Source organism: Lampris incognitus, chromosome 8 (genome assembly GCF_029633865.1).
Source record: "Lampris incognitus isolate fLamInc1 chromosome 8, fLamInc1.hap2, whole genome shotgun sequence".
Lineage (NCBI taxonomy): Eukaryota > Metazoa > Chordata > Actinopteri > Lampriformes > Lampridae > Lampris > Lampris incognitus.
In genome coordinates, this window is record NC_079218.1 from 23,581,502 (window position 1) to 23,599,255 (window position 17,754).

The 17,754-nt window shown below is 45.1% G+C and overlaps 1 protein-coding gene across 1 annotated transcript; it reads right to left on the bottom strand.

The window, feature by feature from the left end:
• Positions 1 to 87: 87 nt before the first annotated feature.
• On the bottom strand, positions 88 to 6,142 carry smg8 (SMG8 nonsense mediated mRNA decay factor). The gene is made up of 4 exons (XM_056285138.1): positions 4,585 to 6,142; positions 3,138 to 3,283; positions 2,006 to 2,902; positions 88 to 550 (listed from the first exon to the last, which is right to left on the bottom strand). The coding sequence occupies exons 1-4, from the start codon at positions 6,110 to 6,112 to the stop codon at positions 338 to 340; spliced, it is 2,784 nt and encodes a 927-aa protein (XP_056141113.1). The 5' UTR covers positions 6,113 to 6,142; the 3' UTR covers positions 88 to 337.
• Positions 6,143 to 17,754: the final 11,612 nt, after the last annotated feature.

A 17,754-nucleotide genomic window follows, 5' to 3' on the forward strand; every position in this document is an offset into this window, starting at 1 on the left:
ATAGATCTTCCCAAGATTTATATCAGAAGCTAAATAAACAATGACCACAACAATAGTATGACACAGAATGACTACAGTGTAGTTAATTTTCATTTTATTTGAGGGAGACACTGAAACTTGACCCGATTATAAGATTCATCAACAAGGTAGACTATGTAAACTCAGTTCATTTGCAGAAAAAGTCCAGCTTGTCTTTCAGAAGACATTCCTGATCACCTTCTTCAATTATTTTCCATTGTTAATAACACTCCAAAGCAAATATAACACCCGATCTAGGACGATGAAGATGACCCCTTTTCATCATTGCAGGAATAGAGGTTTGGCTATAGTAATAGATTCACTGTGGGGGAGGGCTGGCAGTAGCTGCCCGAAGGATGCCTCGCAACACCTTGTAGTTGGTGAGGGGCTGGTTTTCTTTGGGGGGGTAACAGGGTCCCCGCTCCGTCACGTAAGAATAAGGAAAACGGAGAACCCACAGGCCATCACATGGAAGCACAATTTCTGTCTGCTCCGGGTGGAACACTGGGCATGGAGGAGGACCTGGCTGTACCTGAAAAAGATGGGAGAAAGGGACAGGAAAGATATTTCACTGATTTAACAGTACGGTAAATAGACTGCATTCTATATATAGGGTTGAACCTTTGTGGTGTTTCAGAATGGGTATTGCAATATACTCATCTGAAATAGCCAAAATGCAAAGGATGCAATGTCCGGCAAATTGGGCCAATCAGCAGCATTAGGCTTAAATCCTTATAGCTAGATAGAGAACAAAAATGACTACTCTTGAAGAAAAATATTCTAGTGAACCTGACAAATAATATAATTTAATCTGATCAAATGACTTCTTGGAAAACTGCCTTATTTCCACCTCATAAACAACCCTAAACATTGCTAGAGTGATCAAGTCTTTGCAAAAGGTGCTTTGAAAAAATAAAATTGGCATACATCTGATGAAATAATGTCACTCCATTTTATTCTTTAATATTGCAATACATATTGCAAAAAGAATATTGCAGTGTTGATTTTTTCAATATCATTCAGTCCAATTACATAATAAGTTACTTATAAATCACATACCATGCTCAGGTGGCTTTTTACGCAAAATAATCATGTAATCATCAACTTAAGTCAATAGGAGTATGTTGTAATTTGAATAATGGGATTCACTTCAGTTTCTTAATGTATGATCACCTTAATCTTATTTTAAGATAAAAAGCCAAAATCAAAGAATTCATATGTTGATATAAATTGGTAATCTTTGACAGTTAAACTGCTGCTAAACAAAAAGGGGAAAAGTTTGTCTTTGAAATAGTTAAGTTATACTGTGTTGTCCATATATTTCAATGGAAATTGTACATTTTGCAGCCTATATTGTCCAGACTGAGAACAGCACAGTTTCAGTCGCAGTTTTGGTATGAAGTAACTTGCCCAAGGGAACAATGACTGCATCCAATACAAGAAACCCTCTGGAGGTCACCCCAGGCCAAATCAAGGATACACAACCAATCCTGGGCCAGTTACTGGCTCACCTCTCTTACTGCAAGATTATAGCCACCCCCAAATGGAGAAAAACACCTACCAGTGAGTTAGTGACTATGTGCAAACATTACAAAAATTATGTCAACAAAAAAGTCAAAGTATCCGACACTGATTGCATAGCACTTAGTATCATTTAGCAACACCTACCTTTATTTCAGCAATGTGTGAGTGAAGTGAAATTAATCATTTCACTTCTCTCTTACTTCACTGAAATACACTGTGAGGTTTTCATACAGACTATAAAGGAATAAATTTAGACTTGTCTAATGGAAAACCATAGATTATTTACATTAGATAAGTAAGATAGGTCAGATTTGTATATAAGTACACATTTTTTATGAAAAACATTGGCTATAAAGCTCATGAAATGCTAGGAGCTATCTTTGCTGTTACAAGGCATTGAAAAGCATAATCCTTGCTGATATGGAGGTAAAAGTGAACCACAATAAGCTTCAAAGTGGTTTACCTGTGGGTTGAGGGTGATCTCAAGTGGAGCATCAGGCACCACAATGAAAAGGCGAGCTAGTTGGGCATAGTGAGGCTTCAGACCACGCCCCTGAGCAGGGGATGGGATGTAGAGTGGCATGTCTGTGTTTAGGACTCTAGTAGCAGGCTCCTTGGCACCTCCAGGCCCCAAAACCTTAAATATCTTATCTGGCCCTGAGCTGATGAAACGTCGACCCCTACTGTCTTCATACTCAAACCCCACAAACACCCGAGCCACGTCATCCCTCCTGCGGCTCCTCGCTACCCCTCCAGTGCTCCCTCGCTTCCCCACTAGGGTTTTGTTGGGTGCAGGCCATGAGGAGGCGCCTCCATCCAATTGTTCTACTAGTCCTGACTCCTCCTCAGAGCGGGAGCGAATCACCAAGTCCCACGGCAGGAGAAAGGAGGAACCAGGGATGAAGCCTGGTTGTTCCAGACCTGTGTGGGAGTTGTAGGACTTCGCTGGGCCCAGTTTCACAAGGGACCAGCTGGAGAACTTCGGGAGCAGACCCTTTGGGCAGCCCGAGTGGAGCATGCCAGGGAGGTATTCCACAGTGGATGGTTGGCGGTCCACCAGGCTGGGTCTCTTGTGCTGGACTTGTGCTTCACTCCCATCCCCATAGGGCCCAAGGCTATCAGTGGATTGTCCTAGGCTGAGTGCCAGGCTGAGGCTGGTACTGTCACCCGGGGTGTGGCTGTGGGCCATAGTGCTGGAGGCAGTGGTGGAGTCCTTCAGCCTTTCTCCCTCCACAGGCCCAGGGCTCTCAGAAGGGGGTTGTGGGGTATCGTTGCAGGCTGGTGCTGGGTCTTGTGTGCTGGGTTGGAACACTGGGAACTCAATCCTCTCCAGCTTCCCACAGCATTTCTCCTCCAGCATCTTAAAAAGTGAGTGGAAAATATGTCATACATACTCCCTAACAAGATAATAGTTTCTACATACAAGAAAAAAAAAATCAAAGTTTCTTCAAAGATTTAGTGATGTGTCTTTTCTGAAATCGTGTCTTCTCAGAATCTGTCTGATGGCTCAGACACGAAATTGTTTGGACAAAGCCATAGGGCCAAATTTAGTCGATAAAAAAAAAAAGTGTTTAAAGTGAAAACTGAACACTGACCTGGTAGAATTCATAGTTGGCAGATTGGATATCGAATGGATCCTCACGGGGGGCCTGCTTCTTTCCACAATTGCAGGAACTGGTGGAGCGTCCCCTGCTGTTGTGGTTGAGGATGGGTGGGTTACGATCGATCTCCGGCTTCTCACCTATAGAATAGTAAAATTTAACTAAATGTGAATTTGTGATTATAATTTCACCAGAAAATGCCGAGTGAGCACATTGGGTATTTTTCAGCATCAGCTTGCTTCATGCTCAATTAGAAACATATACATCTGAAAGGCTCGCTGGATGTACTGGTTCTAATGATGGTAACTAAGCAGCTGCACTGGTCAGTCGACAGTGTGTTGGTTTGCTTAAGGCCAGTTTGACAGTGTTTGCTGAGGGGTCTTTCTCATTCGCATCTCAGTATCAAAGCCCATTGTGGAGACCAACATTTTGTCACAAGCCTTCTTCTCTATAGGCTACCATATTAAAAATCTCTATCACATATTGTTATTGACAGATCACTGCTGCATTAAGGGGCACCTTTACATTTCACCATTGCAGGCACACATGCACACGCGCGCACACACACACACACACCTATAATATAGTATCACCTTGTCATATCTATAATTGCAGATGAACAATTCACTTATAACTATGACATTTATGGCTTTAATAATAATAGACTAATAGTTCTGTTGAATTTTTATAAACTAAGTGCAGAGTTTTCCAACTCAAAGCACTAAACGACCATAATAAACCTGAGTTAAGACTAATCATGATGACAATTTAAGATGTAATTCATCTTTTTATATCTAAATAGATGTTATAAATAGCTTAAGTTTTACTATGAAGATATACATACTTTGAATATAATTAAGAACTGGAGATGACTACTGAAACAAGATTCACAAGGTCAGTCTTATAATCAGGTTTGCAAAAGAAAAAAAGTTTTTTGTTTTTTTCTAGACACAGAATAAGAACCAAGATAATCCTGACTCTGTATTGCTATTCTGCCAGTAGCAAGCTGACACATGCAAGTCGTCTGGATGAAAGAGTGAGTTGTGGAGTGTGGCTCTTAAAAGCAAATTAAGATTTGTGGAAAATGCATAACGTTTTAGACTGCATTAAGTTTCAGATATCTGAAATCATGTTAAAACGTCACATGATTGCTCAACTTCTCTCAGTGACTGAATGGTGAATCATGGTGCTCTGTGACTGTTATGTTCTCTAGTGACGACGGGAACTGTAGGTATTTATGACATATCTGAGAATTTATCATTCTCACCATTCAGACACCTTCTGACAACTGACTATATAAATTTAGACTAGTGAAAATGAAATCGCAAATGGTGGAGTTGCTCTAATAAATGTCAAAACCACTGGCCACAATTTGATCCCAAATCCATTAGCTGAATGGATGTTCACCCTCCTCAAATTTAAGTTGACAAAAGCTCTTCACCTGGCTGGGGCAACAAGTGGAACTTGTGGACACAGTGTTGGTCGGTAAGACTACGTTCCTCACACAACTGATGACCATTACTCCAGAACTTGTAGCAATCCTCATGAAGCTGCAAAGCGTAGCGCTGGAAAGCCACACCTCGAGCATGCTGGCTATAGACCCGCAGTGCTTGAGCCAGCTGGTTTTTGTGAACAGTGGTGGTATAGTTATGGGGTAGGTTGGACTGGTAAGCACTGTGGGCCAATGGCAGGGCTTTCTGGCACCTGTTCTCTGAGAACTTTGCATCAGCATCTAGGACCCCCTCAAGAACCTTCAGCTGGCTTTGTACTTTGAGGGCTAGTTCAGCAGTTTCTTCATCTGTGTTGTTTATTATGACCTGGTGGAGTTTACTAGCCACTTGCACCCACTTGGAGTAGGTTGGGAGCTCAAAGTGCGAAGGCTGGGGATTGCGGCCAACACTGTCGTCAAAGCCTTTCTTTGACAAAACCAACTCCACATGCTGCCAGAGGAACTCCTTCAAGCTGCAATCCAACAATTGCCCGCTAGTTGTCATGCCAACAGAGTCTAAATTAAAGTAAGGATGTCTAGCTGAGCGGCGCACCTGTTGATACCGCCTTGGTCCTGATACTGACGTGTTTGAGTCTTGCTCACGTAAGGTGCAGTTGGACCGCAGATGTCCAAGCAAGTTCCCCACTGGATCCTCATCCGGCCCTGGCACAACATACACAAACGCTTGGTTGGCAGGCACAGTGAACATGCAGTTGCTGCTTTGATTAGTCAGGACCCTGCTCTTCCTGAAGATGCGATAAATTTGGTCCTCCAGTGCATGCTGCAGCCTCCTCCTCGGGGAGTGCTTTTTGGGTTTGTCCGAGTTTCCTCCTGATTCTGTTCCGTTTCCAGTCGGGCCAGAATATCTCAGAGCCCCGTTCATCTGAAACACAAAAAGCAGGCGTGGGGGACAGGGGCGGCAGTTCACCTTCCACTCTTTCGACACCGGGCAGTCTTTGATGGCAGCACGCAGCAGCGGCAGGACTTTCTGTCGGAGGGCGTCCAGGGCGCGGAACAGCCTGTCGTAGGTGACGTCGAAGGTGCAATTAGGTTGCACCAGAAACAGAACATGGCATAGGGAGAACAAGTACAAGAGATGGAGACAGTGCTGTTTGTCACTGGCTTTCCAAAACTCGTGGGCGTCAGAGTGCCCGATCCCCGGACCGAGAGACTCACATGCCTGCAGGAGCTGTCTGCTGTCGTAGACTGAAGTGAGTACGAGGAACAAAACGCGATTTTCCTGGCTGTAAAACGCCCGGATGAGGTTCTCGTCCTTCTCCGTATTCGCATCTTCGTCCGCACCGAAAAGGGGGAATATGTGTTTGTCGGCCAGCGTGTTTATGAGGGTTTCTTTCGTCGGCACGGGTTGCATGGCACTTTTACCAAACACTCCGAGTACACAGAGACCTTCATCTTTGTATAATGAGTCCTCTAGCTGCACTGATTGTAGAAGCGACTCCACGTTCAAAGGGAACGCCATTTCTGCGTCTCAACAGGAAGAACACGGGGAAGAAATATAGCTGAACACCAGCGAACTTCCGAGTTCCTTCTTTTTGTCCCCCCCCCCCCATTTTTTATTGAACACATTTTCATATACAACGGTACAAAGACAATGGAAAACAAAAATAAAAAGGAGACAAAAATAAAAAAAGATTACATTTTAAAATGCCAGAGTTTGTGTTATATGCAGCACATTAAATTCGCCTTGTAATTTAAAGGTCTTAATAGCTTTTTTAAAAGATTAAATAAAATGGTGCTATATTGTTTAAATTCATTAATAAAGTGCAGGAAATTTGGCTTGGTCCTTGACCATTTATCTTATATGGAATTTTCCAAAAATAATAATTAGTTGTATGATATACAGCATGTTATTCCCCATCTTTACTAAAATATAGCATTACATCAAACGTATCTATTTCAATATTCATGTTAAGTCCCTTTTTTAAAAAGTTGGCTACATCAATCCAGAACATTCTTTCATACGCTGGAAGAACCTTCTTCTTGTTGTTGTTGTTGGTTTTTATATTGGCGGTTGTATCCGAAAAGTTGCATTACCGCCACCCACTGAAATGTAAGAACGTCACACAAATTACACCGTACAACCAAAGTGATCCCATGCATGACATTATCCATTTTATAACCCAGACCCAGTCTGAGTTGATGTAAATCCTTCCCGCAGTGCAACGTCTAGATATTCTCCAGACATGTCTACAACATTCAAGTATCTCCTGGTAGCATCCAGCATCTTTTTTTTAAACAAAACTTTATTTAAATCAAATTCAAGAGAACGTTACAAAGAGAACAAACATTAAAAAAAACTATTATAAACAATACAGCGGGAACAGTGGAGAAAAAAGGGAATTAAATACATATATTCAAGGCATCATATATTTTCAAAGTCGAAATAATATTTAAATTCCATCTTGAATTTATCAATATGTGGCCTTTTATAAGTCCATTATAATTCTGTTATCCTCTTTCAATGTTGTATTCTGTAAATTGTGTAAACACAACATCCATTGCACGTTATCCGTCTTGGGAGAGAGATCCCTCCTCTGTTGCCCTCCCTGAGGTTTCTTCCTATTTTTGCTCCCTGAAAGTTTTTTTTATTTTTTAGGGAGACGTTCCTTATCCGATGTGAGGGTCTAAGGGCAGGATGTTGTGTTGCTGTAAAGCCCCTTGAGGCAAATTTGTAATTTGTGGTATTGGGCTATACAAATAAGATTGACTTGACTTGACTTTTACGTGACCATCTGCATTTGTGAATATAAAATTCACCATGTAAAATAGAGAGATTTAACAAATCTCTCTATCCTTGTTTTTCTTTTCATAAAAAATAAAATACCCTCGTTATCCAAATAAACTTTAATACCACACATTTTTTCAAACATATGTTCAACCTCAAGCCAGAAAAGTATCACACATATACGTTCATAAAAGTGTAAAGTTGTTTCAACAGCATAATCAGAAAAAAAAACATTTCACATCAATGTCACGTTTGTATTTTCTGAGTGTCTGATTTGTGGATAAACAAGATTAATTATTTTGAAATGAATATCTTTAACTTTGTTGGTGACGCCAAACTTATTTAAAGATAGCAGCGGCCAATATTTTTTTTCAACGTCATTCCGAGTTTGTTTGGCCGGAATGACGCATTTCCTCTTAAAAAAAGAAAAAAGAAAAAGACGCGTTTCCTCATCTTCTTTCCTTGGTGGTGTTTTACGGCGGTTGGCAAACAGCGAAAGAGTGAACTACCGCTTCCTACTGGTCTGGAGTACAGACAGGATACTTGCAGACTGCTACTACTATTTTCGGCTGCTCCCGTTAGGGGTCGCCACAGCGGATCATCCGTTTCCATCTCATACTGTCCTCGGCATCTTCCTATCACACCAGCCACCTGCATGTCCTCTCTCACCACATCCATAAACCTCCTCTTTGGCCTTCTCTTCTCCTCTTCCCTGGCAGCTCCATATTCAGCATCCTTCTCTCAATATACCCAGCATCTCTCCTCCACACAAGTCCAAACCATCTCAATCTTGCCTCTCTTGCTTTGTCTCCAAACCGTCCGACCTGAGCTGTCCCTCTAATATACTCCTTCGTAATCCTGTCCTTCTTCGTCACTCCCAATGAAAATGACCGCCTCTTCCGTCACGTGCCCCTGGAAGCTATAGCCAACTCCCCCGTCGGGCTATGGCTACGCCCCCATTGCCACTTTGGAGGTAGTCTGCCTTCCCGTGGCGTATAATCACCAGTACGTCCCTGAAACTAGGTTCTACATCACACAGAAAGGGGGCTAGACTTGTTCCATGCCCTGGGCTTTACACTGACTGACACTGTGGGCCTGCATGTCCTGCAGGTCTCCACCTCCTGCCCCGAACGTTACCCAGAACTGTTCAGAGGACTGGGCTGCATTTCTGGGTTTGTGCACCAGCCTACTGTGGACTCATCGGTCCGCCCGGACGAAGCATTCCCCTGGCCCTCCGGGATGGGGTGGAAGAGGAGATACGTACACTGCCTGGTGAAGGAGGACATCATTGAACCAGTCAATGCCTCACCCTGGATTTCCAACCTGGTGATAGCCAGGAAACGGGGTGGTGGACTGCGCCTCTGCGTGGATCTGACGGACGTCAACAAAGCCATCATCCCCGACAAATATCCCCTCCCCACAGCTGAGGAGCTGACTAGCCATTTCCATGGCTCCACAGTTTTCAGCAAAATGGATTTACACCATGGCTACCTGCAGGTTCCCCTGGCACCGACCAGCATGGACCTCACAGCTTTCGTCTCACATGTGGGGGTGTTCAGATACAAGCGCATGGCTTTTGGGCTGTCATCAGCCCCAAGCTGTTCTCAGAAATTATGTCACTCATCCTAGCTTGCATTCAAGGGGTCGCCATCTACCCGGACGATGTGGTAGTACACGCACCCTCTGCCACACTGCACGATGCTTGCCTGGAACAGGTTTTCCAGCACTTCAAGCAACACAGGGTCACACTGAACACTGAGAAGTGTGTGTTTAGTGCCAAGGAGGTCGAATTCCAGGGTTTCCAGCTCTCCAAGGGGGGTATCACCCCAATCATGTCCCACACAGAGGCCATTCTGTCCCTGCCGGACCCACAGTCACCGTCCCAGCTGTCCTCTTTTCTGGGGATGGCTGCCTACTATCTCTGTTTCATGCCACACTACTCCGACTCAACGGCCGCCTGTGCCAGCTGCTACGGAAGGATGCTGTATGGGACTGGGCCCCAGCATGCCGGGAGGCTGTGGGAATCATCAAACAGCAGCTCACATCCCTGCCCACTTTGGCCCATTTCAGCCTGACTGCGCCCACCATAGTCACCTGTGATGCGTCTGGGGTGGCACTTGGTGCAGTGCTCTCCCAGGTCCATGAGGAGGTAGAGCGTGCAGTGGCTTTCACCTCATGGGCACTCACTCCAGCGGAGCAGAAGTACTCACTGGGGGAGAGGGAAGCTCTTGCCTGCCTGTGGGCATGTGAACGCTGGCATGTCTACCTGTACGGCAGGGCTTTCACTATCCGCACAGATCATCAGGCGCTGATGGCTCTGCCGGCGACCCAAGGTTCGGGGCACAGGCCCATGAGACTACTGACATGGGCGGATAGGCTGAATCAGTACAACTTCCGACTCGAGTTTATGCCGGGGCGTAGCAATACGGTGGCCAACCTTCTGTCCCGAGCCATCTTTCTGACCAAAGAGGTAAGAGGGGCGACACCAGAGGATGACGACAACGACGATGACTGTGTCCACATGCTGCATGGGCCCCTCAGCACAGTAGTCACCCTGGCCGAGCTGCAGCAGGCCTCAGCTGAGGAGGAGACACTCACAACCCTTCGTGCCTACGTCCAGGATGGCTGGCCTGCCAAGGTGGATGACAGGCTGCTCCCCTACCATAAAGTCCGCAACGAGCTCTCCTACTGGGGGGAGGTGTGCCTCTCCCGTGGCCACTGCGCCATTCTACCAGAGACTCTAAGGGCCAGAGTGCTGCAAATGGCGCATGATGGGCATCTGGGGGTGGTCAAGGTGAAGCAGCACTGCCGAGACACCATGTGGTGGCCTCACATAGACTGACGCAGAGGAGCTGGTGCGTAACTGCACCTGTTGCCTTCTGAGTGGGAAAACTGGCCAGCCTACCACAGCACACCTCACGCCAACCCCGTGGCCATCCGCACCATGGGAGCACATCCAGATCGTCCTCTGTGAAGAGCTCCACGGGGCACCCGCGCATGCCCGCTACTTGCTGGTCGTGCATGACCTTCACTTGAAGTGGCCAGAGGCCATCAAACTGGGTTCCATCACCTCACACACCATCATCGGTTGCCTCGACAAGCTGTTTGGGCGCTGGGTCCTGCCCAGTGTCATCACGACAGACAATGGACCCTAATTTGCATCGGCGGAGTTCTCAGAGTTCCTGTTATTCGTGTTATTACCACTGGCGTAAATATAGGTGGTGCAGCCGGTGCAGTGGCACCAGGGCCCGTCGCTAGGGGGGGCCCGACAATATTTCTGCATGCATTGTCCTAGTCCAATGTTACGTGTCTGTTTTGAGCATGTGATGATAGCTTGTTTAGTGTGCGCAATATCATTGACCTATCTAGCCTACCTAAGTAACGTTAGAAAAATAAAATCAAGCAAGCAAGCATGAGTTACACACATAAAAGTGGATGTAAAAAGATGAAGGAGAGCAAGGAAAAAAAAGGAAAGAACAGCAAAACTCCAGAAATTGGATGGATTTTTCTTAAAGAGCAGTATAATTGATGGCGATGGGCGAGAAGAAAATTCGGCACAGACTGGAATGTTACCGCTGGCGGCGGAGAAACCTCGGAGGTAGGGTAGTAAGCTAACTCTAGCAGCCTAGGATTTCTGTGTTACCGTAATCTAATGTGGTTACTAAATTGTCTGTTACTTTGATATTTCTATTTTGTTTGTTATATTTTATGCTGTGAAGCACTTTGTGATTGTATATCTGTGAAAGGTGCTATACAAATAAATTACTAAAATTACTTACTAAACCCACCTATGGTGGTGGTGGTGTGTGTGTGTGAGTGATTGAGAGAGAGATGGGGGGGGGGTCTTGCACCAGGGCCCATAATAAATATGTTACACCAGTTTTTACAATAAATAGTAAAGTAGTCATTAAAAAAAAGAAAAGAAAAGAAAAGAAAAGTTAAGTGTTTCTCAATGACAGCAATGAGGCCCTAAAGCGGTGGAGGTAAATCCAACTTTAAAACCCAATTATTCAAGTGAAACGTGTACCTGTTACTCCAGAAGATGTTTTGACAGGACAATTTAAGTGTATTGATGAGGTATTTCTTCCAAAATCAAATCCCTTTAAAGTAAGGGAGGGGAAGTGGAACATTTTAAACTTGTAAGTTAAAGACCACTAACACTCAAGCTGAACAAAGCGGATGTGGTTATGAGAAGAATTGTTATCACGCAAGAAAAACGACTGTTCTAAAACTGATCCTGGGCCAGAGAGGATGTTGTGTAAGTCAAACCAATACTTACGAGTGCTGTGAAACTTAACGTTCACCCGTATCACAGGTTATCCGAGGGCTTCAATTTTCCGAATGTCGCCGGGCGGAAGCTTGACCGGATTGTCAACTTGCTTCGAAGGCCAAAACCTTGTGGTTCCTCCTATAATTCAACCAGCAGAGCGCTGTGCCATGCTTCTCACAAACGACTTTCACAAACATAGTAAAGGTAACAATTCATTTTGAGCACCGACTGTCTTTTTTTCCGACATTTCCTCTGAGCTTGTGCCACGTGACGCACGGCGAGTCGGGCACGCGGTCGGTTCGGCGGTGTCAGCAGCCCGGGAACTCCTGCTGGGACTGACTGTGGTTCTGCATGGCCAGAAGATGCTGCTGCTGCTGCTGAAGGAAGCTGATGGCCTCTGGGCTCCTGAGTAATGACTGCAGCACACACACACACACGCGTACACACACCACAACACAACACACATGCAGAGCATCATGACAAACTGTACGATGACTATTTTGAAGCAAGCCAATGGGAAAATTAAAGTGGCAAATCCCTGTGGTGCTTCAATGTTCAGCTCGGTGGCAGTAAATAAAGAGAACAGCTGAAGAAAAGCGTAGACACATGCTTTTGGCCAGTAAGCCTCAGCAGAGTAAGCCTGCTCGAAAGGAAGATGCTTCATTCAGACCGTCTGTCCTTTCCACTCACAGAATCCATGTTCGGGTTTCTGAAGCCACGCATGATGACTACAAAAGGTCCTTGGTGAAGACACTCGCATGTCACCCTGCGTGGCCTCCAGCACCCAACTAAAACAAACCATTCATGGAGGGAGGCTGAACAGTATCAAGACATCAACTACTTCTGCCACAAAGATCCCAGGACCGTTTGTTTTCACTGGCAATGCAAGTGTCTTAAACACACCTGGAACCAATAAGAAGTTAACCTTTGACCTTAAAGCGAGTCTGTCTCGTCCCCTCGCCTACAAGCCTCATAAAGGTAAGCTGAAGCTTTTTGGAGAAACCAAAGAAAACACAGAGAAAAACCAGCCTCTGTCTTCCCACTCACATCAGAAATATTACAAACAGCACCAGGTCCAGACAAGGGAGGAAAGGAGAGCAACACACATGGATGGAAGGAAGCAAAAGAAGGAGTGTATGCTCGGGGAAAGAAGAGGTCTTGTCATGACATAAATGTGTTCTCATTTTTAGAAGCCTGTACAGCTTGTTACTGTAAATAATTTGACTGTAATAAACTTGAGCTTTTATACTGTTTATTTTATAAACAAAAGCTTGCTTCTCAATTTGTTTTCTCAGTTCTGTCGTGTATCTACAGGATACCTGAATTATACAACAATCAATGTGTATCTTGGTCTTCCTCTTTTATTTGCTAGACCGTAGTAACATTACAAAACGACTGTGTTAAGCAGGCAGGAAAACACATGAGTGACCCTCTTGCACTGTCTTCTTCCAAGGGCGCGCAGCAGAGTGGCGCACGTACATTTATACAACATACACAACCAATTGACATCGAGGGTCAGTGGTCAAACATAAAATACATATTACTGCAAATAAAAACATTTGCTTTCGTATGTATCTCCATACACTACAAGTTTCATCTTTAATATTTCTTGCTGTTAGTGCTGCTGTCTTAACTAAAACAATTAGAAGCTTTAACATGTAGCATATCACCATCTTCCTTTATTTCAATAAATATATGATCATTTGGATGACTTAAAACAGAGAAAAAAAAGTCCTCTCTTCTTTCCGGAAGAGAATTCGCGGGTTAACGTACTCAATCCTGCGGCCAAACTCGCGCAAATACGCGAAGAAAAAATTTGCTTTGCGTTTGGTTGGAACACAGCATCACAAAGACAGCCAACTCGAACCAACCAGTAATAGCCAGGTTATACCAGAAGGGAGCATCATTGTAACGTAACACAAAGAAATAAGAAATATCACATTAAGCGTTATTCCCTTGGGAATATCCATCCATCCATTTTCCAAACAGCTTATCCTGCTCTCAGGGTTGTGGGGATGCTGGAGACTATCCCAGCAGTCACTGGGCGGCAGGCGGGGAGACAACCTGGACACACACACACACACACACACACACACTCATACCTAGGGACAATTTAGTATGGTCGATTCACCTGACTTACATGTCTTTGGACTGTGGGAGGAAACCGGAGCCCCCGGAGGAAACCCACGCAGACACGGGAAAACATGCAAACTCCACACAGGATGACCTGGGATGACCCCCCCAAGGTTGGATTACTCCGGGGCTCGAACCTAGGACTTTCTTACTGTGAGGCGACCGCGCTAATCAGTGTGCCACCATGCCGCCCTCCCTTGGGAATATAACTAGAATATTTTGACGAACTTCATACAAATAAATGCAGGTATTTTCATTCCTGCTACATTCTCCCCTCTTGAATTCGGCAGAATATGTAAACAGTCACCATGTTAAAAACACAAAATAAGAGGACTGCCATCTACGTCCCGTTAAGCAGACATATAACAATGGGATTGTCATACCTAACGTCTAACCTTGATGTTCGGAGTCAACTTGTAAGATGTTCCTATAGAGAACTGAAGAGAGAGAGAGTGCAGGCCTGATCACGCACTCTACAATCACGACTAAATGAAGTGTCCCTTACACTTCAACACTACAATACCCTTCAGTCATTCCGTCACTGTGTACGTGTGCGGGACTGGCTCAAGTGTGTGTTAGTGTGCCCAAAAAAGCCCATCTTTGTTTGACACTGAAGACTGAAGTTGCCCACTTCTTTAACGTGTCTGTGTTCATCAGTGTCTGAAAGCCCATTGTCTGAATGAGGCGGTTAGTTGGCTTGATGATCCTCTGGATCTGGTGTAATAGATATGAAAATGTTTACTAAATGCACTGAATGGGAAAATATAGTGTTAAAAACATCCACTAGATGTGCACTGAATAAGTTAAAATGGCTACAATGTGCCATCAACAGACAACAGACCAAACACCCGGACAATGCCTTTATCATAGGTGATGACTTTAATCAGGCTAACCTCAGGGCTGTATTGCCCAAATTCCATCAGCATGTCTCCTGCCCCACTAGGGGACAAAACCCCCCCCTGACCATCTCTATATAAACATCAAGGACTCATACAAAGCTACTCCCTGCCCTCATCTGGGGCATTCTGACCACCTCTGCCTGTTCCTGGTCCCAGCCTACAAACCCCTAATAAAACGGGTCAAGCCAGCAGTAAAGACAATCAGTGTCTGGCCAGAAGGAGCAGTCTCTGAACTCCAGGACTGTTTTGAAAACACAGACTGGAGTATTTTTGCACATTCAGCTACCCATGGCTCCCATATAGACCTTAATGAACAGACATCTGCCATACTAGCCTACATTAACTTTTGCACTGAGAGTGTCACAACAAAAAAATCAGTCCGCACCTTTCCAAACCAGAAACCCTGGATGATTAGTGAGGTCTGGCAGCTGCTGAAAGTCCGGGATGCAGCGTTCAAGTCAGGTAACTGTGAGGCCTACAGCGCAGCCAGATCCAACCTCAAAAAGGGCATCAGAACAGCCAAACATAAATATTCCCTACGAATAGAGGACCACTTTCACAATAACTCTGATCCCCGGCGAATGTGGCAAAGCATTCAGTCCATCACAGACTACAAAAGCTCTAATCGCGGTCCCACTGTCCATGATGCCTCCCTGCCAGACAAGCTAAATCATTTCTATGCCCGCTTCAACAAGGACAATACTGACCCAGCCACAAAAATCCCCAGCCACCCAGAAAACCAGGTGCTTACTCTATCAGTCGCAGAGGTCAGAGAATCACTGCGCAGAGTGAACACACAGAAGGCTGCCTGACCAGACGGCATACTGGGTTGGGTCCACCGGGAATGTGCCGACCAGCTGGCTGAGGTCTTCACACCTGTATTTAACCTCTCACTGTCCCAATCTAAAGTCCCGGCATGCTTTAAGACCACCTCTATCATTCCTATCTCCAAGAAACCAACATCCACATGTCTGAATGACTACCGACCCATAGTTCTCACCCCCATTGCCATGAAGTGCTTTGAGAGACTGGTTCTGGCTCACATCAAAAACATTATACCCCCCACATTCGACCCACATCAGTTCGCCTACCATCCCAAAAGGTCTACCGAGGATGCCATTGCCACTGCCCTGCACGTTGCTCTGACCCACCTTGAACTTAACAACACATACATCCGGATGCTGTTTATAGATTACAGCTCTGCCTTCAACACTATCATCCCTGCCAAACTAACCACCAAACTCCTCTCCCTTGGCCTCAACCCCTCCCTCTGTAACTGGATCCTGGACTTCCTGACCAACAGACCTCAGTTTGTTAGGTTAGGTGACCACACCTCCTCCACCCTGACACTCAGCACAGGTGCCCCTCAAGGCTGTGTTCTGAGCCCCCTCCTTTGCTCCCTCTTTACCCACGACTGCCTGCCAACTCACCCTTCAAATGTTATAGTTAAGTTTGCAGATGACACCACAGTCATTGGCCGTATCACCAACAATGACGAGATGGCCTACAGAGACGAGATTGAGCACCTCACATCATGGTGTGCTACCAACAATCTTGTCCTTAATGTGCAGAAGACAAAGGAGCTGATTGTGGACTTCAGGAGGTCTAGAAGCTGCAGCCACTCCCCCATACACATCAATGGGGTGGAAGTGGAGCATGTTTCCAGCTTTAAATTCCTTGGAGTCCACATCAGTGAGGACCTTTCATGGACATTAAACACCAGGCCCTTGTGAAAAAGGCCCAACAATGCCTGCATTTCCTGAAGAGGCTGAGGAGCACCCGTCTACCCCCCAAAATTCTCACCAACTTCTACCACTGCACCATAGACAGCATCCTGACCAGCTGCATCTCGGTGTGGTACAGCAACTGCACCTCAGTAGACCAGAAAGCTCTGCAGCGGGTCGTCAAGGCAGCCCATCATATCACCGGTACCCAGCTCCCAGCCATAAAAGACATTTATCACAAATGCTGCCTTCGAAGGGGTCTGTGCATCAGCAGAGTTCCCACCCACCACAACCATAGACTGTTCTCCCCCCTGAGCTCTGGGAGGCGCTACAGGAGCCTCAGAGCCTGCACTACCAGGCTAAAAAACAGCTTCTTTCCACAAGCTGTTGCCCACCTGAACCTGGCTACCCACTGAATGTCTGTAGATATTTTAAATATTTTGTACTCCAGCTCTTTTTTTAACTTATTTTTAGCTTTTGGTCTTCATGTGTGTATATCTTATATTGTGTTTGCTGTGTTTGTCTGTGTCTGTTTTGCGCTGTTTGGTGAAGCCACAGCCCTCATTTCATTTTAACATGTGCCTGCACATTGTTTTTAATGACAATAAATTGAATTGAATTGAATTGAATTGAATTGAATTGAATAATTCATTGCTTTACAAAAAGATAGAGAAATGCACTCTGATCTGCTAATCAGATTATCTGCAATCCATTGCTTTGGTATAGAGATGTACAATTCATTGCTCTTGCTGTCCAGGTAAAAGAGGGTAAAAAGAGATATTGTGTTTAAAACACCATCTAATTTGCTTTATGTAATGTTTTGGGAAAATATAGTTGAAGTAACGTTTTACAGTGTTTCTTTATTTCCCCAAGTTCAACTGCCAGCCTGTTATCTACTGATGTGTTTTCGATTGCTCATACCTAGCTTTGCCTGTGAGGGAAAGGGGTTGCTTGCGGCTCGTTCATTACAACTGTGGGACTTGAAGCAGCACTGTCGTCTCTGTATCCATTCCTTTCATATTCCCCCTTACAGGGGCGTAACATTTGGGGGCACCGTTGGGATTGTGTGCAGCGTGGGTCAGCGTCTACAAGATGTCTCCAGCCATCACGCAGTCCTTTTAAATAACCCAGACATCGAGAGCAAGTGGTGAATTGGCTACAGTGGGTTCCCGACAGTCTGAGAGCTGAGTACATGTGATTTGAGATATTTCTATATACTAGGAGAGCTGCTACCACTCCCGAAAGATTAAAAGGTACCCCTTCACACCGCTAATACCCACGCTCTGCAAGAAAGATGGATTCGTTACAGTTAGAGAAAGTACAGCTAGAAGTAATAAGAGAATTGTGTGT